This window comes from Chiloscyllium plagiosum, unplaced genomic scaffold (genome assembly GCF_037043375.1).
Source record: "Chiloscyllium plagiosum isolate Xiang-an unplaced genomic scaffold, Cpla_swu_hap1 HiC_scaffold_3, whole genome shotgun sequence".
NCBI lineage: Eukaryota > Metazoa > Chordata > Chondrichthyes > Orectolobiformes > Hemiscylliidae > Chiloscyllium > Chiloscyllium plagiosum.
In genome coordinates this window covers 20,095,663-20,123,612 of record NW_028270141.1, presented here as the reverse complement: position 1 = coordinate 20,123,612, position 27,950 = coordinate 20,095,663, and the positions used below count along the sequence as shown (strand labels likewise).

General features: G+C 39.9%; 1 protein-coding gene across 1 annotated transcript in view; it reads left to right on the top strand.

The window, feature by feature from the left end:
- asap2a (ArfGAP with SH3 domain, ankyrin repeat and PH domain 2a) overlaps positions 1–27,950 on the top strand; it is a 195,813-nt gene that overhangs the window by 117,279 nt on the left and 50,584 nt on the right. Inside the window, exons 9-13 of the mRNA XM_087977838.1 lie at positions 5,603–5,689; positions 9,138–9,241; positions 9,545–9,614; positions 21,497–21,584; positions 22,359–22,407. Coding sequence (XP_087833964.1) covers positions 5,603–5,689; positions 9,138–9,241; positions 9,545–9,614; positions 21,497–21,584; positions 22,359–22,407 — 398 coding nt within the window. The remainder of the gene's footprint in view (positions 1–5,602; positions 5,690–9,137; positions 9,242–9,544; positions 9,615–21,496; positions 21,585–22,358; positions 22,408–27,950) is intronic.

Below are 27,950 nucleotides of genomic sequence, written 5' to 3'. Positions count from 1 at the left end.
AGATGGCACCAATACAGTCATCAATGTAGCGTAGGAAAAAGTGGGAGATGGTGCCAGGGTAACTGGACTATTCCATGTACTCTACGAAGAGCCAGGCATACCTGAGGTACATGTGTGTACCCAATGCTACCCTTTTGGTCAGAAGGAAGTGGGAAGATTCCAGGGAGACATTGTTGAGGATGTGGACCAGATCCGTCAGTCAAATGATTGGCACCTCTTCAAAGGATACGTGGAACAATCCATCATCCACAGTTACCTCAGCACCATGCCCCACATTTTCCTCCACCTTGTGCTCCCATGAGGAGGTTGAACAATTCATCAACTTCACTAATACCTTCCACCCTAACCTTAAGTTCACCTGGACCATCTCGACATCTCCCTCCACTTCCATCTTTATCTCTGGTGGCCAACTCAATACGGACATCTATTTCACACACTCCCCACCCCCACCCCCACCCAACCAACTCGCCCTCACACCAGGCACCTTCCCTTGCCGCCACAAGATGTGTAAAACCTGTGCCCAGACCTCCCCCTCCTCTCCTCCATCCAAGGCCCCAAAGAACCTTCTCACATCCGGCAGAGATTTTTCTGCACATCCACCCACCCCATCTACTGTATCCTTTGCTCTCGATGTGGTCTCCTCGAAATCAGGGAGACAGGGCACCAACTCGCGGGGTGTTACAGGGAACAACAACTCTGGTACAGACACACCAAACAACCCCACCACCCTTTGGCCAACCACAAGTGACCCTTGTTCAGAACTAATGCCAGCTAAGAAAAGGTCCTTTACATGTGCTGAAGATGGGGCACGGATGGGCCAGAGGGTAAGGGAATGAGTGATAAGTGGAGGAAGTGGGTGGCACAGTGGTTAGCACTGCTGCCTCACAGCGCCAGAGACCTGGGTTCAATTCCTGCTTCAGGTGACTGACTGTGTGGAGTTTGCACATTCTCCCCGTGTCTGCGTGGGTTTCCTCCGGGTGCTCCGGTTTCCTCCCACAGTCCAAAAATGTGCAGGTTAGATGAATTGGCCATGCTAAATTGCCCATAGTGTTAGGTACTGGGGTAAATGTAGGGGAATGGATCTGGGTGGGTGCGCTTCGGTGGGTCGGTGTGGACTTGTTGGGCCCAAGGGCCTGTTTCCGTACTGTAAGTGATCTAACGTAATCTAAATATCCAAAGGGAGAGGAAGACACTGAATCAAGGGGATGGATTATCCTAAACGAGGGAAAAAGAAGAGGTGAGAATGTGGATGATAAGTAGGTGAAAATGGGTGGCTCAGCTGAAAGCAGCTCATGTGATGACAGGGCCCGGGTGTAGGGGTGGGAAAAGGACAGGGAAGAAGGTGTTCATCATTGAACTAAAACCATTGATTTCAATATTGAGTCCTGAATGCTGCATGATCCACAAGCAAAAAATGAGATGCTGTTCTTCTAGCTTGCACTGAGCCTTGCCGGAGCACAGCAGTAGGCCCAAGACAGAAAAATTGGCCAGGGTACATGTTAAAGTGTTAAAATGGCAGGTAACTGGAAGTTTGGGGCCATTTTTATGGACAGAACGTAGCTGTTCCACAAAGTGGTTGCCCAGTCTGCGATTCATCTCCCCATCGTACAGGAGAGCAGCGAATACAGTAGACCAGATTGATTGAACTGTAGGTAAATTGCTGCTTAACCCCTGAAAGGTGTGTCTGGAGCCTTGGATAGTGAGGAGAGAGGAAGTAAATGGGCAGGTAGAAGGTATTGAGTTACACCTTCTACGATTGCATAGTAAGGTCCCATGGGGGTGTGGGAAGATATTAGGATTGGAGCGACTATGGACTAGGGATCCCCTGCTTCCTGCTACTGTTCCCACTACTGTCTACGTGCAATCCCCACATCTATAGCCAGGGTGAAGGAAGCTTGCCCTGTGGGCTTGCAAGACTTAGGCAGTCATATCCGGGTATCTTTAGGGCTAAATGGTCCAGACCTGTTTCACCGTCTTGCCTTGCAGGTTTTGATATCATAGGCAGGGGAGAACTGAAAGGTCCAGCACCTCTGGTGTGTCGTGAGAAGAACCTCTGGGGATTGTATAAAAATTTTTTATTTGCTCATAGAAAATGGGTGTCACTGGCTCAACATTATTTATTGCCTGTTCCTAGTTGCTCTTGAGAAGGTAGTGATGAGCTGCCTTCTTGTTTCATGGCAGTCAATGTGCTGTAGGTAGATCCACAATGCTATTAGGAAGGGAATTCCAGGAGCTTGACCTAGCGGCAGTGAAGGAACAAAGGTGTGTTTCCAAGTCAGGATGGTGAGTGGCTTGGAGGGGAACTTGCAGGTGGGGGTGTTCCCATATATCTGCTGTCCTTGTCCTTCTAGATGGAAGGCATTGTGAGTTTGAAAAGTGGTGTGTAAGGAGCCATGGTGAATTCCTGCAGAGCACCTTGTAGGTGATACACATTTGCTGTTGTTCAGTGTTGGTGGTGGAGGGATTGGATGTTTGTGGATGTTGTGCTAATCAAGGTTGCTACTTTGTCTTGGGATTATGTCCAGCTTCTTGAGTATTGATGGTGGTGCGCACATTTGGACATATGGGAGGTTTCTAACAGATTCCTGACTTGTGCCTTGTTAGTGGACAGATGTAGTTGGGAGGTAAGTTACTCATTGCATAATTCCCAGCATCTGCCCTGCTCTTGTAGCTGCTATACTTATATGGTGAGTCCAAATCAGTTTCTGGTTCATGGTAATCCCAGTATATTGGTTCAGTAATGGCATCATTGAGTATCAAGGGGTAGTGGTTTGCTCATCTCTTATTGGAGATGGTTATACTGTAGCTTCCCCTGCCCCAACTTATACTATAGGCCCCCGCAACAGCTAGTGAGACATTGAAGAACATATATGTCGTAAGATAATTAATGATGCACTGATAGCAGGATTATCATAGTGGGTGATTTTAACTCCCTCAGAGCAAGAGGTTTAGATGGGGCAGAATTTGTTGATTGCATCCAAGAGGATGTTTCTTGAAACACTTAAGGAGGGGCCATACTGGACCTTGTATTAGGTAATGAGCCTGGCCAGGTGACTGACCTTTCAGTGGGAGAGCATTTTGGGAACAGTTATCAGAATTCCTTAAGTTTTAAGATAGCTATCAACAAGGATAAGTCAGGACCTTGCAGGAGGGTACTAAATCTGGGGAGAGCAAATTGAGGCAGGAGCTGGGGAGTGTTAACTAGGAGGAGTTGTTGTCTGGCAAGTCCACATTTGAAATGTGGGAGTTGTTTAAAGATCTGATGAAAATTCAAAACTGACCTGTTCCAGTAAGGAATAAGGGCACGAATGGCACGATAAGGAACCCTTGATAACCAATGGAGGTTGTGAATTTAGTCAAAGGGTAAAAAGAATTATAGGTAATGTTTAGGAAGCTGAAATTGGAAATGTCCCGCATGGAATATGAAGAAAACAGGAAAGTACTCCAGCAGAGAATTCAGAGAGCAAGAAGGGCCATGAAATGACCGTGGCAAGTTGGGTTAAAGAGATATCCCAAGGTATTCTATACATACATTAAAAACAAGAAGATAACTGTGGAGAAGGTAGGACTACTCAAGGATAAAGGAAGGAACTTGTGCTTGGAGGCAGAGGATGTGGTTGAGATCCTAAATGAGTAATTTGCATCACTCAGGAGAAAGATATTGAGGATAGTGAGATTTGTTTGGAGCATGCTAATATCCTAAGGCATTTTGAGATCAGAAAGAAGTAGTGTAGGGCCTCTTGAAGAGTATTGAGGTGGGTAAATCCCCAGGGCTCGATGGTATCTACCCCAGGTTATTGAGAAAGGCAATAGAGGAGATTGCTGGAGCCTTGACTAAGATCTTTGTATCCTTGTTAGCCACTGGAGAGTTCCCAGACAACGGGTGAATAGCTAATGTTGTTTCTCTGTTCAAGAATGAAAGCTATAAACCGATGAGTCTTTCATCGGTGATTGGGGAGCTACTACAGAGAATTCTTAGGGATAGGACTTACAAGCATTTGGAAAAGGTTGGCCTAATTAGGGACAGTCGGCATGGCTTTATGGGGGGCAGGTTATGTCTTATTAATTCGATTTGAATTTTTCAAGGAGGTGACAAAGGTGATCGATGAGGATAGAGCAATGTTGTCTACATGGATTTTAGTAAGGCTTATGACAAGGTCCATCATAGTAGGCTTATCTGGAAGATTAAGATGCATGGGATCCACAGTGACTTGGCTGCGTGGATTCAGAATTGGCTTGCCCATAGAAAGCATAAGGTAGTGGTGGAAGGGTGTTTTTCTTGCTGGAGGTCTGTGACTCATGGTTTCCACAGAGATCTGTACTGGGACTTCTGTTTGTGATAAGCATAAACTTGGATGAAAATGTAGCTGGGTGGGTTAGTAAGTTTGTAGACGATACAAAGATCAGTGGAGTTGTGGGTAGTGAAGAAGGTTGTCAAAAGATACAGTGGGATATAGATCAGTGGCAGAAATGGCAGATGAGTTTAATCCATCTAAGTATGAGGTGCTGCACTTTGGGAGATCAAATGTTAAGAAAAAGTATAGTTAATGGCAGGACCCTAAACAGCATTGAAATACAGAGCGATCTTGAGGTTCAAGTCTATAGCTCTCTGAAAGTGGCCGTGCAAGTGGATAGGGTGGTAAAGAAGGTGTACGGCATACTTGCCTTTATTGGTCAGGGAACTGAGTACAAGAGGATGTTGTGTTTCAGATTTCTAAGACTAGTTAGGCCATGCTTAGTGTATTGCGTTCAATTCTGGTCACCACATTACAGGAAGGATGAAGCTTTGGACAGCGTGCAGAAGAGGTTTACCAGGATGCTGCCTGGATTAGAGGGTATGAGCTATAAGGAGAGTCTAGCAAAACTCGGGTTGTTTTCTCTGGAGCAGCAGAAGTTGAGGGGAGACTTGACAGAAGTCTATAAAATTGAGATGCAAAGATAGGATTGACAGTCAGAATCTTTTTTCCCCAGAGTTGAAATGCCTAATGCTAGGGGGCATGCATTTAGGACTTTTAGAGAATCACCTCCACTCCAGAGTATTTGGGCTAGTCCTTGCAAACAGCACTTAGCCTTCTCTGAAGTCACCATGTTTTAAAACAAAATACATTTTATGTCTTGTCCCCGAAACCTAGTAAAATCAGTAATAATGCTAGAGATTTTAGCCCAAAACACCTGAGAATATAAACGCAACCAGCATTTAAAGACTTAAAACAGTTAAGAGATGGCTGAAATTTAGTGGGAGATGTTCCAAATTAATAACTAAATAAAGAGAAGCAAACAAAACAAAATGCAAGGTGTGCTATTTAGTTTGATGATGCTGTACTGATCCTTTTGAGGATGAGTTGGGCTCCGAGTATTCTTAGCCCCCTAGTTGGTTCAGGTTGGGAGCTAACAGCACGTGAAATTAATTTTTTTAAATAAGTAGGACAATTTTGCTTTTATCATTATCATTAAACTGTGGTAGTACTTTGTAAGCATGTGATTTTCTTAATTATTATTTAATCTGTACTTATGGGGGAAAAAAGCACATGCTTCAGTTTATTTTTATAAATCTGCTCCTTGTGTCTGGAAGAACTACTTTTGGTATGTGAAATATTTCTAGATAAAACAAGTACAGGATGAAGAAAGAAAACAACTGGTTCAACTTCGAGATGTATTAAAAGCAGGGCTACAGGTAGAACAAAAAGAGGTAAGCAATTTATTTTATGCTGTAATACACGTGTGTGTCTATGCATCCCTATTGTTCAAGTTATTTGTTACTTTGGTGTAGTTTGTATAGAGAAGCGTATCTACATATTAACCGAAGACTAATCTGTCCTAATTTTACAACAAATATTAAAATCCAGATGTCCTTAAATTACAGTAACAATTATTTCCAAAATATTCAGATGTCTGAGATATTTATGTCCATAAGAATGAATTGAATGATGTTCACTGTTTGAGTATTATGAAAATATTAAAGCTACAAAATTAGTGATGCAACAGACATTTTGTTGGGATGTTTCTATGCTACCAGAAAGTTCCAAATATACGTTTTGTATCTCCATTGGGTTAAATACTTTTGGAAATTACAACATTGTTTTGATTTCTACCAGTTGGAATTGATTAAGAACATAAAATAGAAAAATAACAATTTTGAATTGGCTTTGATTGATATATTTGTATTTCAAAAGTCTTAGAGCAAAGTGATTCATTAAAGTATTCCTCAAATGCCTTAAGTATTTCAATCTTTATTGATTTTCACAGTAGGATAAAGTTAGAGAAAAAGACATCATGTGAAAACTTCATTGGGAATGTTGCCTTCTATTTAACAGCACATATAGTATATTAGACAGTTCATGTTACAGCACTAAAACTATATTATGCTTAGACCCACTGCCTGGATTTGTTTTTTTCTCTGCTATTTGTTAATAGTGCAAAGGTTTTCACCCCCACTTTGAAAGAGGAAAGTGAATGTTGGAGGGAGTATATCCACATGGATAAAGGACCTGCTAAGTATAGAAGATGCTGGAAGAAAGGGGACATTTTTCAGGATGGAAAAATGTCATTCGTAGTGTGCCACAGGGATCAGTGCTGGAGCCACAATTACTTACAATATGTATTAATGACTTGAATGTTGTTATGGATCAGACCAAGCCCCCTTAAAATATTCAGAAGGTAGTCTAGACCCTAACTTTTTCCTGATTTAAAGGTAAGTATAAGGTGTTGATATCCAGATGCAATTCAATTGGTCAATCTACCGGATTTAAAGCAAAACGCACTTTATTCCTCAACACAACCTGCGTAAGGATATCATCAGTGGCCACTGCTCAAACCTGGTGCTGCTGGAACTGCAGTACTACTGGCAAATAAGATTGGCTGGCAGCTTGTTAAGGTGGTCAATTAAGTGTCCTTGGGATATAATACTGGCTACCCTGCAGCCATTTAATCTGAGATACATTCTTGCCAACTCTCATCCCAAGCCCAAACATCTTAAAAATCCCATCTGTATGTTCACAGTGGGTTTTAATTTGCATAGAACTAGATCATTCTCTGTTTGTAATGTGTAGAGAATTCCTGAGGCTATTGATGCTTGAGATATTCTTAAATGTTACATTTGTCTATGTATAAGTAATCAATTAGGTTATATGAATGCAGTATAACAGATTTCATTTGGTGTTCAGTAGACATGATACACAATGTCTTATATTTGTTATGTTATTAATGTGATTTGCTAAATTTCTTGTAACTGATCCTTTGTTTCCTTCCAAAATGCAATTCACTTTATGATCAAAGTCTAGGAGAGTAAGTTGTTCCTGTCTTATCTAGTGTTTAAGTGTTATTTGGTGATAGTTTATTGTTTAATTTTGATCTGATGATATTTATTTTTAAGTTTTATTTGATTATGTTGCCTTAATATAAATATGTGCTGTCCATATTTTGAAACAAAAAGAAAACAAAACATTGATATTGTCAACTTTGGATTTTGCTGGTGATGTTGTGTTTTTTTAAATTAATTGGCATAATTTGCAAGTTAATTTCTGATCGACCTGCTGACAATTGTTACAAAGTTTTTTTTAATCTGTTGGATTTTTTCTTACAAAAGTAGCTCATGCATTTTTGTATTATTGAGTCTAGATCCTATTGTGCAAGCACTTCCCTGAAATCTTGATGCAAATTAGAGCTACTTTTCTGATTTGCATTAAGTCATAATGACATACTTGCAGTCTTTATTGCAAGAAGTAGAAGTTGGATAGGTTGCCAAAGAAAATTTCCATTACAGTGCTAGTTAAGAAAGTTAACAGTGGGAAACCAGAATTAGCTAGCCTAACATCTGTTGTAAGAAAATTGCTAGAGTTTATAAGGATAAGTTGACTGAACACCTTGGAAAATCTCCAGCTGATCAAAGGGCTAGCATGGATTTATAGAGGATATGTTATTGTTGATTAAATTTCTTGAAGGGAACATCTATGGTATGATGTATGTGAATTTCATGAAGGCATTTGATAAAGTCCTTAAGTGATTTTTAATTAGCGCTCATGGAGCTGAAGGCAAATTATTTTCTGATTAGGATATTGGCTGAGCAGGAAACCATAAATTTACTAAAATTATACCTAGACTCCAAAGGTTAAATGATGGAAGTAAAGATACTCAAACTAGGGTTATGTTTCCTAGATTTTAAATCATTTGAGGTGATCTAATTAAAGTTTTTTAAATGTTAAGGGAAAATAATATTGTTAGTTGGAAAGTCTAGAGCTAAGGGTTTATAGCATTAAAAATTGAAACCATGCTTTTCAGGAGTGAAATTAGGAAGTTTTTTTTAATGTGAAGTGTGGTGGAAGTTTGGAACTATCTTTCAGAAATTGCAAAAAATGCTAAAATTATCAATTTTAAAAGTCAGATTGATAAAATTTTTGTAGCCAAAAATATCAAAGAATATGATTCAAAAGCAGGTGTATGGAGTTAGCTTGCACCTCAGCTATGATTTCATTGAATGGCAGAACAAGCTTGAGGGGCTAGATGCCCTACTCATCAGGAAACATCATTATTGTTGAAGCCCCATAAATTTTGAGATGTATCGAAACTTGGAATGGGTTAGCACAACTTTTAATGTGATTATCTTGACTATTTTGCCTTTTCAGGGGAATGGAAATAAAAATACTACAATTAGTGAGATTTACATATGGTGGTATTTGCTCATGCTGTAAACAGCTCAAGAAGAGTTTAATTTATAATTTCAGCTGAAGATAGAGATTATGTGTTATGACATTTTTGCAGTCTGCCCAATACTTATGTGAAAGACAATAAGTAGGCTGAAATTACACTCCCATGATACGTGTCAAATTGCACAAGTCCATATTGAAATGAATAAATTCAAGCTACCTACATCTCACATTAGCAGATCTTCTACAGATAGTTCAGCAGAGAATAATAAATCTTGTAACTAAGTTTGAATTGTGAAAAAAAATGACATTATGTATTGGTAGATAATGGAGCCCGTTATCAAAAGAAATAGTGAGATAACCGGGCAATCATCACTGAAGAGAACAGGGTTAGCAACTTAGGTGTAACCCCTCACTCTCCTTCCTTTGACTCACATTAAGATAGCTAATTTGATTACTCCTCAGTATGTAATTTCAATTAATACTCTTCTTTAGGATTCACAGGTTCGTCCAAGTACAACATACAGCTTGCATCAACCTCAGGGAAACAAGGAACATGGAACTGAAAAGTGTGGATATCTGTACAAAAAAAGTGATGGGTAAGTTGAAAGATGTTTTTTCTAAAACATTGAACCACTTTAAGAAAGTTGTGAAGGGTTCTATAACCATGTTGGAAACACCTCCCAATTTGTAAGAGCGATAGTCCATTAAAACTGCCACAAAAACCAAATATTTCTTGAAAATTGACAGAACTGGGTAGAACTGGAGCTACAACATAATAGTCTCAAATGTAGAGGCTGAAAATGATCCTCCATTCAAAATATGTTATATTTTCAAAGATTGCTGAGACTTGGATTAAATGCAAAATGTGCAAATTTAATGTTAATGTATTTTATTTACAGAATCAGGAAAGTGTGGCAGAAAAGGAAATGTACAGTAAAAAATGGTTATCTTACAATATCACATGGAACGGTATGTTAATGATTTTGTTTCATATCATAGGAATTGGAGAACTTTTCATATCATCTAGTTGCTTTCTTTAATGTTTAAATCTGTGAGCTACTGAAAATTTGGCCAGATATCTAGTATTGTATCCAAGTCTCATTACTTCGGTTTTATTTGAAACAACTTAATGGATAAATAGGTGTCTTTTCAAAATTTTGAAGTGTACCAGCATCTTTTTTGAAGAACTAGCAATACAAATGTGGTACAAAGGTCATTAATTGTCATGATTTGGAGATGCCGGTGTTGGACTGGGGTGTACAAAGTTAAAAATCACACAACACCAGGTTATAGTCCAACAGGTTTAATTGGAATTCGAAAGTTAGTGTGTTTCCAATTAAACCTGTTGGACTATAACCTGGTGTTGTGTGATTATTAACGTCATTAATTGTGGTTACTTCAAGTGTAGATTACAGTGTATTAATGACTTCTGTTTACAGATCTGTGTAAGAAACTGGATTAAAACTCTTATATCAAAATTTATAATAAAGCTGTCCAAAGTGTGCCTAAATTCTCTAAACAGTGTAACATTTTAACTGATTGCTATATGTAAAATCATTGGAATTATACCTGGAAAGTCCCAGCATTGATTATTTCTAAGAAATAAAAGGACCACAATTTCTGCAGCAGTTCCAAGTTAATGCAAGTATGTGCTGCTTTATTTTGGGCTTGGTGTGATGCTTTGTTCAGTTGAGACCACTATTGAAACTGCTCTCAGATATAATGACTAGAGACTCAGCCTTGATGGGCTAGATTTTCTCCCCAAGATAGCATGAAATTGAAAATTTCCCAGTAGCCACACCCACCTCAGTTACTAGCGCACCTCCAGACTAGGCATTTACTCTGGTGATTTAGGTGCAGGATAGAGTGGGGACTACTGCTCTGGATGCAGACTGGAAATTGGCATAAGGGCTACTGACCACTGAGGCTGCCTAATTAAAAGGGCCACTTCAGTTGTCTGAGATTTGTCCCAGTTAGGCCATTCTGTCATTTCCCACCCACTCCCAGTGCCAGTTTCATACCAACTCCTGCCCCTTTTTCCCCCAAATAGCCTTTTTATCTCCATGCAAACTTAATGCCAGCTTACGTCACCTTCTACCCTTCTATCTTCCATGTCAAGACAAACCTCATGAATCATGATAAAATGAGTTAAAACAAAGATTTTGGAAAATTGATTCTTAGTCCAAATCTTGAATTGAATGCCTTCTCGTTTATTTCCTTCATTATGCTTTTGCATAATCCTTCACTGACTGAGGAGGCACCTGATGGTCCTAAACTGAGGTGAACAAATTATATATTAATTCAGCTTTTACTTTTTCCAGTGAAGGAGTGTCTGCATTGGATTTTGCCTTTTGTTGTCACTTGGCTAAGATTTAAAACTTTTCTTGAGAATGTTGGCCAAGTATCTTAAGAGACAAAGGATTGTCAAAATGCTGCACCAATAGCTAGGTCTGATACTATAAAAGGCACAGCTTTTCTTGTACTATTCAATTGTACAACTGTAATGTAAATTAATTTAATTGCCTGCCTCTTAACAGTAGCAGTGATTTTCTGAGGAGAACATTTTGTGTTTTGTTTTACTAAGTGAAGAGTTCTAAAATTAGTGAAACTTGTAATCGACTGGTTAAAAATTGATCAAACCCTACATGATAATAAGTTGCCACTTGTCATTAAGGTTAATGTACTTTGATTCAAATGCTCATGCAAGCCTGACTGAAATATGACCTCAGCAAAATGCATGTAATTAAAACCTAAACATTTCTTCTAGTCTCTATACAAGCAGTCTGATTCTATCTATTCACAGTCTGGTTCCTTTCCAATACTTCTGTTTATTTGTGCATAAAGAAGTGAATAGACTCACTCTTGCTATGAACTAAATACTTATTTGTTTGATGTGTCCAATATGTGTTCATTGAAAGAGGCATTAAGTTAAACTGTACCCTCCAATTTTACGAATGCCTTGCCAGTGATGGAACCAAAATTGTAGCATTCAAATGTCTAACCACAAATGTGTGAACTGAATATAAATATGTACTTGGAGCATAATTAGTGACAAAACACTGTAAAGTGCTAACAAAGTTGCATTTTTTCAACTATTGTAACTCAGATGTTTTTCCACAGTACACTGTACTAAAAGGCCAATTGGCATATCCTCCACCTTTATGCTATAATTATAAGGAGATGAAAATGGATGGCTTGAAGTTTCTATCATAGAAGGTATCTTGTTCACAAATACTGAGTTAGTAGTGTCTACGAACATGTCATTAAGATGTTATGTCACTACATCATAAAAATGTATTTTTGCTAGATGTTGTTCAGAAATAACCCAACTACTGTTTGAAGACAGTAGTCTTCACCTGTTTATCACAGGAAATATTTTAGTGTTTACCACTTAAAGTCACTGAAGTGATTGTGACAAGGTCAGCCAGGTGGACCTCATACAATGAGTTCCCTGATTAGGGCTGTTAATGTCCTCCAATCAGGGAGCACTGGCTGACAGATACGAACAGGAACATCAAACCTGTTCACTATGAGTTGGCTATGAGGAAATTGGACCAGTGTCAAGGACTCTCCACTTGTAAATAAAGGGTGACTTGATGATGAGATACTGGCCTTTCTGTAATTATTTCATTGGCAACAGGAGAAAAGCACGCTGCTAAAAAATTCACTTGCATCAGTCATCTTTGAGTTGGGGTAAGCATTTTTGGCATCATGCCATTATTTGGGAAGCTTGACTCGATCAATCCTGCTATTGTAAACGAGACCCAGTACATGGAAAGAATGCGTTATTTTTTCCAGGCAAGTGACATTGGGACAGATATGAAGCAATGAGAAGTTCCCCTATCATCTTGTACACCCTCAGCTTTGTTGGTTATCAGGAGCCTAACTTTCCCTGAAGCAACAGATACTAAAACCTTTCAACTGTTGACGGATCTGGTTAAGGACTGTTATGACCCCAAGCTGCCTCCAATTCTAAGATGGTATTTAGTTTTATTTGGCAATTTGAGAAGCAGGGGACTCTCAATTGGGACTTTTGACTAAGATCACTGGCAGAAGCATGTGACTTTGGTTTAACCCTTAATGAGATGCTGAGAGATCATTTGGTATGTGGGATTAATGATGTAACCATGCAAAAGTGCCTACTAGCTGAAGCCCAAGTAGATTTCAAACAGGCCAGCAATTGGCTTTATCACTGGAAAATGCAGCAAGTGGAGCATGTGAGATGCAGGGTATTCCAATGGAAGTGGACATCCTCATCAATCCAGCTGAACGTGGGGAACACTACTTGAGTGAAGACATAGCCTCATGAAGGCCATATGATGAACAGAGAGACTCTAAATTAGCCTGTAGCAAAACCCCAGAACAAAGCCAAGCCTTGACCAAATGGTTATAATTTTCTTCAGGATTTGGGCTGGCAAGCCTTTGTCATTGCTGCCACTATGTGGATTCAAACCTGCAAAAGAATCCCATTGGACCAAAATGGAGGAGGACAACTGATAGGCCGGTATCCAGGAGAATACACACCCTGGAAAGTCCTTACTACCATCCACTGATGGTAATAAAAGGCACAGGCCCAAGCCTGATGAGGCGAAGTTAGTTGAGAAAGATTCACGTAGATTGGATCAACATTTTTCAATTAGAAAATGGCTGCCTGAGTGAAGTCCTAATTAAATGCTGTAAGGTTTTCAGGAAGATCTAGGAACTATCAAAGGAGCTAAGGCCACCTTGCGTGTTGACCAGGGAGCAATTCAATGATTCTGCAAGGCCCTTGCAGTGCAGGCAACTGTAGAGAAAGAAATCAGAAGGCTGGAAAGCGAAGGAATCATCAAACCAGTCCAGTTTGCTGAATGGGCAGCTCTGGTCATACCGATTGTGAATCCTAACAGGTTAGTTTGCCCTTGTAGGGATTTTAAACAATCTGATAAAGACCCAATCCTTTGCACAGAGGATTTATATGCAAAGCTGGGAGGGGGGTTATCCTTCACGAATCTGGACGTGAGTCATTCGTACTTGCAATTGTGGTCAAATGAAATTTGACAGAAGTATGCTACAGTTAAAATCCATAGGGTTTGTACTAATATATAGGGTTGGTATTTGGGGTATCATCAGCCTTTGCATGTTTTCACTGGAGAACATTTTACAAGGTGATTAGGGGGTTAGATAGGGTTGACAGTATGAACCTTTTCCCGTGTATGGAGTCGGGTATTACAAGGGGGCATAGCTTTAAATTAAGGGGGGGTAGATATAGGACTGAAGTTAGGGGTAGGTTCTTCACTCAGCGAGTCGTAAGTTCATGGAATGCCCTGCCAGTAGCAGTGGTGGACTCTCCCTCTTTATGGGCATTTAAGCAGGCATTGGATAGGTATATGGAGGATAGTGGGTTAGTATAGGTTAGGTGGGCTTGGATCGGCGCAACATCGAGGGCCAAAGGGCCTGTACTGCGCTGTATTCTTCTATGTTCTATGTTCTATGTTCTAAGGTCTAACCTAGGTCGCTATTTATCTAGATGGCATGCTAGTAACAGGGAAAACCAATAAGGAGCACTCTGAGAACTTGACCATGGTCCTTAGATGTTTATTCCGGATGGGCGTACACATTAGAAGGAAAAAATATATGTTCCAGGCATCCCAAGTGATCTTCTCGCATTACAGAATCGTCAAGAACAGGATACACCCGTTGGAAGATAAAGTGACAGTGATCAAAGGTGCCCCTGCTGCCACATGTACCAGAGCTTTCCTTGGCCTGGTGAATTTATTATGGAAAAGTCACATATAACCTGGCCTCCATCCTTGTGCCAATCCTTAAATAAAGGTCAGCCTTAGACATGGTTATGTAGCTGAACCATTGTTGTGGTTCTGTTTGCCGAGCTGGAAATTTTTGTTGCAAACGTTTCGACCCCTGTCTAGGTGACATCCTCAGTGCTTGGGAGCCTCCTGTGAAGCACTTCTGTGGTGTTTCCTCCGGCATTTATAGTGGCCTGTCCCTGCCGCTTCCGGTTGTCAGTTTCAGCTGTCCGCTGTAGTGGCCGGTATATTGGGTCCAGGTCGATGTGTTTGTTGATGGAGTTTGTGGATGAGTGCCATGCTTCTAGGAATTCCCTGGCTGTTCTCTGTTTGGCTTGCCCTATAATAGTAGTGTTGTCCCAGTCGAATTCATGTTGCTTGTCGTCTGCGTGTGTGGCTACTAGGGATAGCTGGTCGTGTCGTTTCGTGGCTAGTTGATGTTCATGGATGCGGATCGTTAGCTGTCTTGCTGTTTGTCCTATATAGTGTTTTGTGCAGTCCTTGCATAGGATTTTGTACACTACATTAGTTTTGCTCATGCTGGGTATCGGGTCCTTCGTTCTGGTGAGTTGTTGTCTGAGGGTGGCTGTTGGTTTGTGTGCTGTTATAAGTCCTAGTGGTCGCAGTAGTCTGGCTGTCATTTCTGAAATGCTCCTGATGTATGGTAGTGTGGCTAGTCCTTTAGGTTGCGGCATGTCCTCGTTCCGTTGTCTTTCTCTTAGGCATCTGTTGATGAAATTGCGCCATGTGTCAGATACAGACCGCCAGTCATCAATCCACAAGCCAGAGACACAGCCAGACAGAACGGATTCAGGATGATCCAGGTAATGATTACAGACGCGCACAACAGACTTCACAAATACAGACAAGAAATTGCGCGCCAAAAGTCGTTAATTTCAAAAACCACTAATCAGGAATGGACTCTGACCATAGAACAGAACAGGACCGCACACCACAAAAAACGGCACTAAAAGAAAAAATGGCCAAACTAACACACAACAAAAGAGGACACCACAACACAAATCTGGGTTAAAAACCTCTCCCACAGACAGCTCACAGACACGGAAAGAACAATACTGGCCAAGGGACTCAACTACAACCACAGGGACGCCAAGACAACAGACTTCCTAGCAGCACTAGAATGCACACTCAGGAACAATGGACTGACAGAAGAGACACAACAAACAGTGAGGCAAAGTATCGTACCCCTGATAACAATGAAAAGACAAACACATAACCTCAACACCAAGAAGAGGGAAGCACTAAAATCACTAAGAAACGATAAGAACATAATCATACTACCAGCAGACAAAGGCAGAATGACGGTCATCCTGGACAAAGCAGAGTACACCCAAAAAGCACAACAAGTACTTGCAGATACCAACGCCTACCAAAGGAGGGAGTTTGACCCCACCCCACAGCTCACCAATAGGATAAATAACACACTGAGGAATCTACAAAAAAACAGACAGATAACCAGGTCGGACCTACAAAGAATGAAACCTAAAAGCAACAACACCCCCAGATTCTATGGACTACCTAAAGTGCACAAACCAGACATCCCACTCAGACCCATAGCATCACTACCAGGGACACCATCACACAAACTGGCTAAAGAACTACAACAGAAACTGAAACACCTGATCAGCGGATCCAGACAATCTATACAATCAACACAGGAATTCTTGGACATCATCAGAAATATACACATAGACAAGGAAGAAACTATGGTCTCATTCGACGTAACGACACTGTTCACCTCTATTGACAAAACCCTAGCCAGAGAAACAATAGCCAACCTGCTGGACATACAGAACAGACAACAGGACGTTGAACCTATCAACAAAGACGGCATACTTAAACTACTGGACTTGTGCCTCACAACACACTTCACATTCAACAACCAGATATACGAACAAATCAACGGAACATCCATGGGCTCACCGATCTCTGGACTCATAGCAGAAGCAGTAATGCAAAGGTTGGAACAAACAGTCTTACCACAAATTCAACCCAAACTCTGGGTCAGATATGTTGATGACACCTTTGTAATCATTAAAAACACAGAAATAGAGAAAACACACCGGATCATCAACGCCACACTCACAGGAATCCGATTCACGAGAGAAGAAGAAAAGGATAACCAACTCCCATTCCTAGACGTGATGGTACAGAGAACACCGAACGGTGAATTCACCACAAAGGTATACAGGAAAGCCACACACACAGATCAAGTCCTGAACTATGAAAGCAACCACCTCAACACACACAAACGAAGTTGCATCAAGACACTATTCAAAAGGGCCACAACACACTGCAGCACACCAGAACTGCAAAAAGAGGAAGAGGAACACCTATACAAGGTATTCGCCAAAAACGGACTGGGACAACACTACCATTATAGGGCAAGCCAAACAGAGGGAAGCCAAACAAGCCAGGGAATTCCTAGAAGCATGGCACTCATCCACAAACTCCATCAACGAACCCAACGAACCCTGGACCCAATATACCGGCCACTACAGCGGACAGCTGAAACTGACAACCGGAAGCGGCAGGGACAGGCCACTATAAATGCCGGAGGAAACACCACAGAAGCGCTTCACAGGAGGCTCCCAAGCACTGAGGATGTCACCTAGACAGGGGACGAAACGTTTGCAACAAAAATTTCCAGCTCGGCGAACAGAACCACAACAACGAGCACCCGAGCTACAAATCTTCACCCAAACTTTGAGCTGAACCATAGTTTTCAGGAAAGTGAAGAAATAGCTATGATCCTCTGAGATGTTGGCATACTGATCCTAAGTGAAATCTAGTATTGATATGCGATGCCTCCCCCATGGCATTTGGGTAGTATTAACTCATATGTGGCCCAGTGGAGCAAAACACCCAATAGTGTATGCATTCAGAACTTTGGTTAATACAGACCGTAAATAAGCCCAGACATAAAAGGAAGATTTGGAGTTAGAAAGTTCCACTAGTATCTTTATGGATGCAAATTTGTAATAATGTCAGACGACAAGCCCTTGCTAGGTCTACTTCGAGGACAGGGTCGTGCCTTTCATAGCTTCAGGCTGAATTCAGCAATGAGTCGTAATACTAAGTGCGTACAATTACAAGTTGGAACACTGACTGGGAGGCCGAGTAGCAATTGCAGATACATTGATCCACCACTGTGGTTCCATCAATGGAAGAGTCCGTAATGATTTTAAATTTTCTGAATACATTATTTGTTTGTGGGAAATAATGTCTCACTAACTTGATTGAGTTTTTTTGAAGATGTAATGAAGAGAATTGATGAGGTCAGAGTGGCGGACATGATCTATATGGACTTCAGTAAGGCACTTGACAAGGCTCCTCATGGTAGACTGGTTAGCAAGGTTAGATCACACCAAATAGAGGGAGAACTAGCTACTTGGGATACAGAACTGGTTTGAAGGTCGAAGACAAGTTAGTGGTGCTTTACAGACTGGAGGCCTCTGGCCAGCAGTGTATCACAAAGATTAGTGCTGGGTCCACTGCTTTTCATCATTTACATAAATAATTTGGATGTGAACATAGGAGCTATGGTTAGCAAGTTTGCAGATGACAACAGTGTAGTGGAGAGTGAAGAAGGTTACCTCAGAGTACAACGGGACCTTGATTAGTTGGGCCAGTGGGCTGAGGAGTGGCAGATGGAGTTTAATTTAGATAAATGTGAGTTGCTGCATTTCGGAAAAGCAAATCAGGGCAGGGCTTGTACACCTTGATAGTAAGGTCCTGGGAATGCTGCTGAGCAAAGAGATCCTCCTTGGAGTCCAGGTTCATAGTTCGTTGAAAGTGGAGTCGCAGGTAGACAAGATAGTGAAGAAAACATATTTGGTACATTTGTCTTTATTGGTAAGTGCATTGAGAATAGGGGTTGGGAGGACATGTTGTGGCTGCACAGGACATTGGTTAGGCTACTTTTAGAATACTGCGTGCAATTCTGGCCTCTCTCCTAGAGAAAGGATGTTGCGAACTTGAAAGGGTTCAAAAAAGACTTACAAAAATGTTGCCAGGGTAGGAGGGTTTGAGCAATAGGGAGAGGTTGAATAGACTGGGGCTATTTTCCTTGGCTTGTCAGAGACTGAGGGGGTGACTTTAGAGAGGTTTATAAAATCATGAGGGGCATGGATAGACTGAATAGCCAATGTCGTTTCTTTGGGGTTGGGGAGTCCAAAACTAGAGGGCATAGTTTTAAGGTTAGCAGGGAAAGATTTAAAAAGGACCTAAGGGGAAATGGTTTTACAGAGGGTGGTGTATGAATGAAATGAGCTGCCAGAGGAAGTGGTGGAGGTTAGTACAATTACAATGTTTAAAAGGCATCTGGATGGGTATATGAATAGGAAGGGTTTAAAGGGATATGGGTCAAATGTTGGCAAATGGGACTAGCTTTATTTAGGATATCCAGTCGGCATGGATATGTTGGACTGAAGGATCTTTGCCCATGCTGTATATCTCTATGACTCTTGTGACTTCCACACACAGCTGACAATATCACGGTGGGTCAGTGGTTAGCACTGCTGCCTCACAGCGCCACGGTCCCAGATTCGATTCCAGCCTTGGGTGACTGTCTGTGTGGAGTTTGCACTTTCTCCCCGTGTCTGCGTGGGGGGTATTCCTGTTTCCTCCCATAGTCCAAAGATGTGCAGGTCAGGTGAATTGGCCATGCTAAATTGTCCATAGTATTAGGTGCATTAGTCAGAAGGAAATGGGTCTGGGTGGGTTACTCTTCGAAGGGTCGGTGTGGACTTGTTGGGATGAAGGGCCTGTTTCCACACTGTAGGGAATCTAATCTAATGTAATCTCTCAGACTTTGGATGCAAAAAAATTCAGTCCTGACAAAACTGAAACTGCTGGTGGTGATGGGGGAAACCAAAGGACCATCATAATCAGAATTTAAACTTTTTGTTTGGATCCGGAAAGATCAGATCACTGTAAAGGACGACACGTTATTATGGGCAGCAAGAATGATTGTCCTGAGCAAAGGTGACTGCCAGATACTGGCTGCACTCTACCAGGGACATTGAGGAGTTTTCAAAATGAAGATGTTAGCAAGATGTTATGTCTGGTGGCAGGATTGGATGCAGGCATGGCCACATAAGTGCAGGAATGGTCCTCTATTGATTAGAGGCATGGTCAACGTGAGGTCAGGTCCAGAGACATAGAAATATCAGGTAGCTACAATGGTCCTGAATAAGTACAAGGATTATATGAAAGCTGCAAACTCTCAAATTGCAGAAGCGCAACATGCCTGGCTCTTGATAGATTTTCTAACAGTTCTGGAACCAGGCAGTGAAAATACCTCCAATCTGAAATGGACATAGTGAACATCATCACTTTGACGCTTTTGCTCCCTTTGAATTTTTGTCGAGGTGCTACTGTGCATTACATGTAACCTATAGGGGAAGCAGAGTTGGAGGAACCTGAACCGGTTCTAAAATGCCCCAGGAGGAGCTACAAAAAAAGCACCAGCTTATGTCCTCAGACTCAGAGGGGCAGAAATGTATTGAGTGTAATGAGGTCAGCCAAGTGGACCTCAAAATATTAATTCCCTGATTAATCTGGTCCATTCAGGGAGCCATGGCTGACAGCTAAGGACAAGAGTGTCAGCGGTTCTGTTCACTCTGACAGTTGGCTGTGAAGAAGCTGGATCAGTGTGAAGGGCTCTCTGTGAAAACAAAGACTGACTTGGTGACAGGATACCAGCCTTTGTGGAGTTATTTCAGTTACCACTGTTAATATGTTAGCAGCTATGTTCCTCCAAGCACAGAAGATGTCAGACAAGAGTTGTTCATCATGCCCAGCTGTTTCTAGGGGTTGCTCTTGCACTTCATAACTTCCTCAATTGAATCATTTAAATTTTTAAAAATTGCAACACTGAGTGGAAAATTTTAAACCTTATTTTCTAAGTGGAATCTGGGAGTATAGACCAGTAAATATGTCCCTCCTTGTTGATTATCAACCTGACCAGAACAACAAAATGCGAGGTTGCATTTGAACTACTGGTTGCAGTGCCATGGATGACAGATCTATTAGCTACTTGCTTTGTTGAGAATATTTTCAGACAACTGGTCTTTCCAGATTTCCGATTTCCAGACTGTAATGTAACACATAGGAATATTTTTAATTTATACAATTACAAAAGTCAATAAATATTAGACATAGTAAAACTTAAACAAAAACAGGACATCACTGGGAAAACTCATCAGGTTTGGCAGTATCTATGGAGAGAAAGTAGAGTGAGTGTTTCAGGTCCATTCTGAAAATGGGTCACTCAACCTGAAAAACTTTTGTTTCTGATTTCCAGAATCTACAGTTCTTTGTTTTTGTACAGTAAACATTAATATTGGAAATGGAGTGTGTATTCACAATGCAAACATGGCACTGTGATCCATCTGCATACATGCAGTTGTACTGGTAATGTCACAGCAGCTTCTATTTTTTGCCCATGTAAACTTTGACTCGAAGTCTCTAAAGTTACAAAATGAACGTTAAGAGATTTTGTCTTAAATTATTACTTAACTCCACATTCTTTCAGATGTTAAGAATGCAATTGTTTCAAAAGGTTAACACTGTACAACTGCACACTTGCATTAATTTTACTTCAAAGACATAAAGATAAATTATTCACAGATAACTGCCAGAAACGGACAACTCGACCATTAAGAAAATAGAAAATGTTGCCCTTGCACATATTCAACACTGAATGTAGTCAAAAGTAAATAATTATCCTGCTGCTGAAATCAAATTTGCCCTGATGCAAGCCAACTGAATGAAATAATAAGATAGCAGATCATTGAAGGCTATTCACATGCTTGTGTCTGTGCAAATACCTTTGGTTTCTTTTGTGCTAATTCTAGGGGCAGAGCTGGCTGACCTGGCAACTCTGCAATAGATTTCAACCTCCGATGTGTTACTTGTGTGTAACTCAAACCCCACTTGTTGACTAAATATTTAGTTCGAGAAACTCGACTTTTACATGAACATGCACAGTATTAGTACTCGTCCTAATAAAATTGGTATCAATCATTTTTGCTTTCCTTGTAGGTTAACAGACCACCAGCAAAGCTTAATCTACTCACGTGTCAGGTGAAAGCAAATCCAGAGGAGAAGAAATGTTTTGATCTCATATCGCGTGAGTTTTTAAACTTAACCGAGTATTTGTACATCAGGTGCAAGGAAAATATTTATATAGGTGGAACTTGATTTAAAGGATGTTCACAAAAATAAAATTGTTCTGAAAATAATGGGAATCATAAATGTACATATTTTGGCTACAAATTAAGAGTTAAGATATTTATATATTAGTTAATTGAAGACATTTATGCTTGAATATTAACTACGTATTTTACCAACCTAAAAAGCATGAAAACCTTGACGTAGAAACCCTAGCTGATCTCCCAAAGTAATAGCCATTCAGTGTTGAAGTCTAGTAAAATATTCAGACAAAACAGGCTTGAAAATCAAGACATAATTCACCAAAACAATTGAGTGAGTCGGTGAGCACAAAGATGAGGAAGTATCAGGCGGTGGAACCAGAAAGTGGATGGGATAAGTGGGCTGAAGGTGTGGGTGAATTTGGAGATGGGAAGACACTAATGGAAGTTGACCTTGATGGGAGATGGATATGTCAGAAAATGGGGTAACATTTGAGAGGTTTTCTACATTAATGTTATTAATAAGTGCTAGTGCTTCTGAGAAGTGTCAAATAATTTTATAATGAAGAATTTCCATAAAACTGAATTGAGCCAATATTTTCTGCATCCAGTGTTCTTTAGAATTTACTTTTAATCTAAATTCCATCTTTTAGAACTCAAAACTGCTTATAAGAGTGAATTTCTGATCTGCAATACTTCACTTCTAGTAATTTTAATTTTAAATTTGCCTTACGTTTTTTGTTAATGTACAGATGACAGAACGTACCATTTTCAAGTGGATGATGAACAGGAATGCCAAGTGTAAGTTTTTAAAATCGGTGATGTAACATGCTTAATTGCTTTAGAAGACTTGCTTCATACCAAAGGCTCCAGCAAAGAATTATTTCTTTTGTGGAAACAAAATAGACTACAGTGGGTTGGATTTTATACATTGATTGGTGCCTCACCCTGGCTTAAAACTATGTGTTGAGCTTATCTACATTTGGCTGGCTCATCCGGAGCTGATTTTCTTTTGGCTATCAACCTAAAAATGGCAGGCACTACTTGGAAGTGTGTTGGGACAATTTCCATTGAGACATTTGAAAGGGAATTGGATGCTTGTTTGAATAGAAATACTGTGCAAGGAAATGGGGAAAAGAACTGGAAATTAGCGGTAGGTAATAATTGTTTAAAGACTCTTGCAAGCAAGAGATCCTTCGATTTAGTTAGTTGGTTCAGACCAGATTTCTTTCATACGAGAGGAAGATCCTGCCTCAAGCAGGACAAATCCAATCTGACCAATTACCACCCCATCAATTCACTCTTGATTATCAGTAAGATGATGGAAAGGGTTATCAACAGTGCTATCAAGGCCAGGTGAATGTGACCTACGTGGTAAAATAAAAGTGGAGACGTTGTAGTGATGGGCACAGCAATGCTATCTGGACGCCTGATTTTATGCTCCCTTCCGTTTTCACATACACTGCTTACCAACTTGTGGTGTTGTACCAACTTGTATTGAGATGTTGCATTATCAGTTAAGGTATAAATTATACCGTAATATGTACAAATTAGTTTGATCTGAAAAAAAATCAAAGTGGCTAGGCCCAAATCTAGTAATTGACTAGCTGAAGGCTGGATTTATTATGCTAAAAATTGTTCTTTGTGGATTGCCTGACATCAAAAGTGGAGGGCGCTACTCATTCTGGAAATTCCACAATGATTTCAAATTCATTTTATTGGGACGACCACCTCTCTATAATCTGTATTTGTGGCCTGGGTTCAAAACAAGTTAACATACAGTGTGAGCAAGTACAAAAATGGAACTGAGCAAGAAGTGATGAAAAACTTTCTTTCCATGTAATTATTTCGTCTTTCCCAGCTGATTGTATTTTTAAATGCAACTGTCCTTTAAATATCATCAGCAACCACGAAGTATAACTATTGGGGCAACTACTAGGTTGTAAAGATAAACCTAGTAGTTGCAGGCCAGTCAGTTTAACATCTTTAGGGAAGCTTCTAAAAACAGTTATCCGGGATAGAATTAATAGTAATACAAAAAAAGGTTGGTTCTTTAGGAAGTGTCAGCATCGGTTTCTGAAGGGAAAATCATGTTTACCTTGCTGACATAACAGAGGCTGAATGATGATGATGATACTGTTGATATACTGTGCATGAACTGTCAGAAGGTGTTTAGTACAATGCCACACAACGGACCTGTGAGTAATGTTATAGATCATAGAATAAATGGCTTAGTAGCAATGTAGATTCAAAATTTACTAACAATAATGGTCAATGGGTACTGTTCAAGGTGGAGGATAGTTTGCCCCAATTAGTCTACTGGGTCCCCTGCTTTTACAGATTGATGTGAATGATCTTGATCTAGGTGTAAAGGTGATATTGTCAATATTTATAGAGTCATAGAGATGTACAGCATGGAAACAGACCCTTCGCTCCAACCTGTCTATGCCGACCAGATATCCCAACCCAATCTAGTCCCACCTGCCAGCACCCGGCCCATATCCCTCCAAACCCTTCCTATTCATATACCTATCCAAATGTCTCTTAAATGTTGCAATTGTACCAGCCTGCACCACATCCTCTGGCAGCTCATTCCATACACGTACCAACCTCTGCAAGAAAAAGTTGCCCCTTAGGTCTCTTTTATATCTTTCTCCTCTCACCCTAAACCTATGGCCTCTACTTCTGGACTCCCCGACCCCAGGGAAAAGACTTTGTCTATTTATCCTATGCGTGCCCCTCATAATTTTGTTAACCCATTTGCGGATGAAATGAAATTTGGAGGAATTGTCCACTGTGACGAGCTCAGTATGGAACTCCAAAAGGATGTAGACAAGTTGGTGGAATGGGCAGATAGGGGGCAGATGAGTTTCAATGCAGAGAAGTATGAGATGATTCCTTTTGATAGGAAGAAAATCAATGTAAAACATGGTACAGTTCGAAGGTGCAAAAGAATCCTGGTATACGTTGGCACAGATGTGGGAAGTGGATAGGTGGAGAGAGCAGCAAACATACGGTATCCTGTTTCATAAATAGGGACAAAACTATAAGAGTAAAGAGGTGATATTGAACTTGTACAAGACTCCAGTTAGATCTCGGCTGGAATATTGAGTACAGTCTGGGCACCAAATTTTAGGAACAACGAGAGTGCGTTGGGGAGAGTGCAAAATCAATATACAAGAGTGGTTCTAGGGTTGATGAGCCTCAGCTATTAGGATCATTTGAAGTTGGAAGTGTTCTTCTTGGAGAGAAGAAAGCTCAGAGGAGATGTGATGCAGGTTTCACAATCATGAGTGCAGTGGGTAGATAGGGAAAGCTATTCCCTCTTGTTAAAGGAACAAGAGGACACAGATTTAAAGTGATTTACAAAAGAAGGAAGGTGATACAAGGAAAACATTTTCACTTAGCAAATAGTTAGGTTATGGTATGCATTAGATGGAAATGTGGTGAAGGAAATTCAATTGGATAGTTATTCAAATAAAATAGTGGGCAAGTACGTGAGAACAAAGGAGATCATCACGAGGTAATGATGCTCATTTGCCAACCCAGTGTAGCCACGATGGACTGAATCGCCTCCTTCTGCACTGTTAAGATTTCTGTGATTCTAGTAAGGGAGCATTGTTTAATTAAGTTTGTTGTTCTACAGTGAAAATGCTGTGAGGTCTCCCTGGCACATTACAAAACTAGATTAAATTATTGCCAAAGATCAGCTTTGCACAACGTTTTAAGTAGAACTTTACTGGCAACTTGGGAGTATGTTTATGGTTTAAAATGATCACAGAAGAAGTAAAAAAAAAAGCAATTACACAGTGCTGGTTGAATGGCAAGTATGTACTCAGCTGTTGTTTCTAGCTACCAAAGTCTGCTGGTGTAATAGTGGTGTTCATAGTTCAGAAGTATTATTGAGCTAAGTTCAGCTGTGCGATTTTGTGCATATTTTTGTGTTAATTTCATTTCTCATTGAATTAAAGAAAATGACTCCAATTGAGAAATTCACTTGCAAGCAGTTTTTGAACAGAGATTTGGTATTACTCCATTATTTTGCTCTTAACTTTGAGCAATTTTAATTTTATATAACCTATTGATAATTAATGCTATGCAATGAATTACTAAGAATGACATAGCTGCATTTACTTGCATGATCTAAAATTATATATTGGAACAGTAGGAAATGAAATTGGGGCTACTGATCAAATATTTTGAAATTGTTATGGACCAGGCCAGATCCCCTCAAAACATTTCAAGAAAGTAGCCCACATCCTAACTTTGCTAGTTGTTGTAAGCAGGTATAGCGTGGACATTCCAGGTGTGATGCAGTTGGTCAAACCACTTACTTTTAAACAGTACAGAATTTATTTACAAGATTACCAAATGAAATACAAACAAAAGAGATCAGAATATAGAATAACTTAACCTATTTGAAAACTTAACAGATAACTGAAAACCAAACACTTGTAACAATCCCCATAAACACCCCTTGACACAAAAGTTAAAATCAAACACAGGGTCTGACAGGAGAGAGAAGTCACAGAGAGGTGGCAGCATGGAACACCCTCTTCCATGTAGCTGTTTCTTGATCAGCAGCCTCAAAACTACAATGACTGCTTTCAGTGAATAGCCAGACTGCCAAAAACGAAATCAAACCAGAGAAAAGCTAAGCTGGGAGAACTGGCCACTGCCCTTTCATTGTACAAGTGTTTTTTTTTAAACTTAAAAGCCTTTTGCCTGAGGCAGTATTTGTTAGCTATAATCAAATTGACCCTAAAACTCATTCAACTTAGACTTTCTGGAGTCTGTCTTTTAGGACCTCTCTGGAGAAAAAAAAGTCAAGGACAACAGAACCTTGTTAAAGGAGCAGTATCATCACAAAGTATACAGCATTTTATTTTTAATTTAATCTTCATTTATCTTTTGGCATTTTAGCTAATCACTAGAATGAAAGGTTTCCTGACTCTTATACAATCCAGTGTTTAGCTAATCCAAAAGCACCAAGGTTTGATGCCACGTTTGTACTGAATCAACTAAGTTCAGGTGAGTTAGTAGTAGTACTCTGTGATTAGCTTCAAGCCATTTGTGGTAGGAAGATGCAAACTGTTATAAAGATGGGGGTGTACTGTACCTTTAAGAGAGTTAAAAACTAGCAATCTCAGCACCAAGTGTTCTCAATCAGAAACAATGTAACATTTGGTTCAGAACAGACAGCACTGGCTAAATTGCTATGAGACAAAAAAAATTTGATTTGGGTCAATCAGTTTAATTATACCCTGAAAATACCAAATTCCAATCAAGTTTGAATTGAGTATATTGACAATCTTAAAAGCCAATGACACAACCTGATGCTTTGGGTGTATAAGACCAGGGAAAATTGAACAGTTGTTAAGAGACCTGCCAAGTCAACATGTAGAGACCTCCAGAAAAATAGCTTTCTTAAAGGTACCTTTATCAATCAGTAACCTGTGAAACAGAATCCCCACAAAGAAGAAAAGAAGACAGGAATACAGAAAAAAAACAGAAAGTTGCCACTTCTTGAGATAAGAAGCTTTGTTTTGTAAATCTTAATCATGAGTTTTATTGGACTAATATTATAGAGGGGAAGGTAAATGATAGGTTAGAGGAAAGTGTTGGAAATAGTTGTTAGTTAATTATTCTCTGTTATACTTTAAGAAATAAAGTTGTTAATTTTTACTTTAAATAGGCCTTGAATTTTCACAGATTACTGCACGGAATATTTTCTGTGTTGCTGATTTTAAATTAGCAGAGGGGTTTACCCCGTGTCATAACAAAACTGACAAGATTCCTGAATCTTAGTTGCCAAATCAATTGCCAACTTGGTTGCCAGTGCAGATGGATATTGGGATGAATAAAGAATCAGACTTTTTATCTCAACATAGCCTTCACAAAAACAAAAGAGGAGTTTTTTTTACTTGAACCATAATTTTACTTGTCCAGTTGACTTGCATTTACACTGCTTTTTGACAAAATATTGTCAGTCTTGTTTGGTGTTGTCACTAGATGACAGTGATTAACAAAACAATGGAGATTAGCATTTTTGTTGAAAGGAAGACCTAAGATGGCATGTATATTAAAAGTTTCACAAGTTATAATGTGAGTAATTTAAAGAAATGGAAATCCACAGGGTTGACAGTAACAGCTTTGTGTGCTTACATACAACATTATGTTCAAATTTGTTAGTTTAGAAATAAAGCGCAAGATGACAGGAACAAAAAATACAATGAAATCATAAATCCCACAAGGAGTTAGTTGGTCTGGAACCACCTGCACAAAAAAGCCGATTAATCTATTGACATTATTTAACAATAATATGAAGGAGAAACACTGATCAA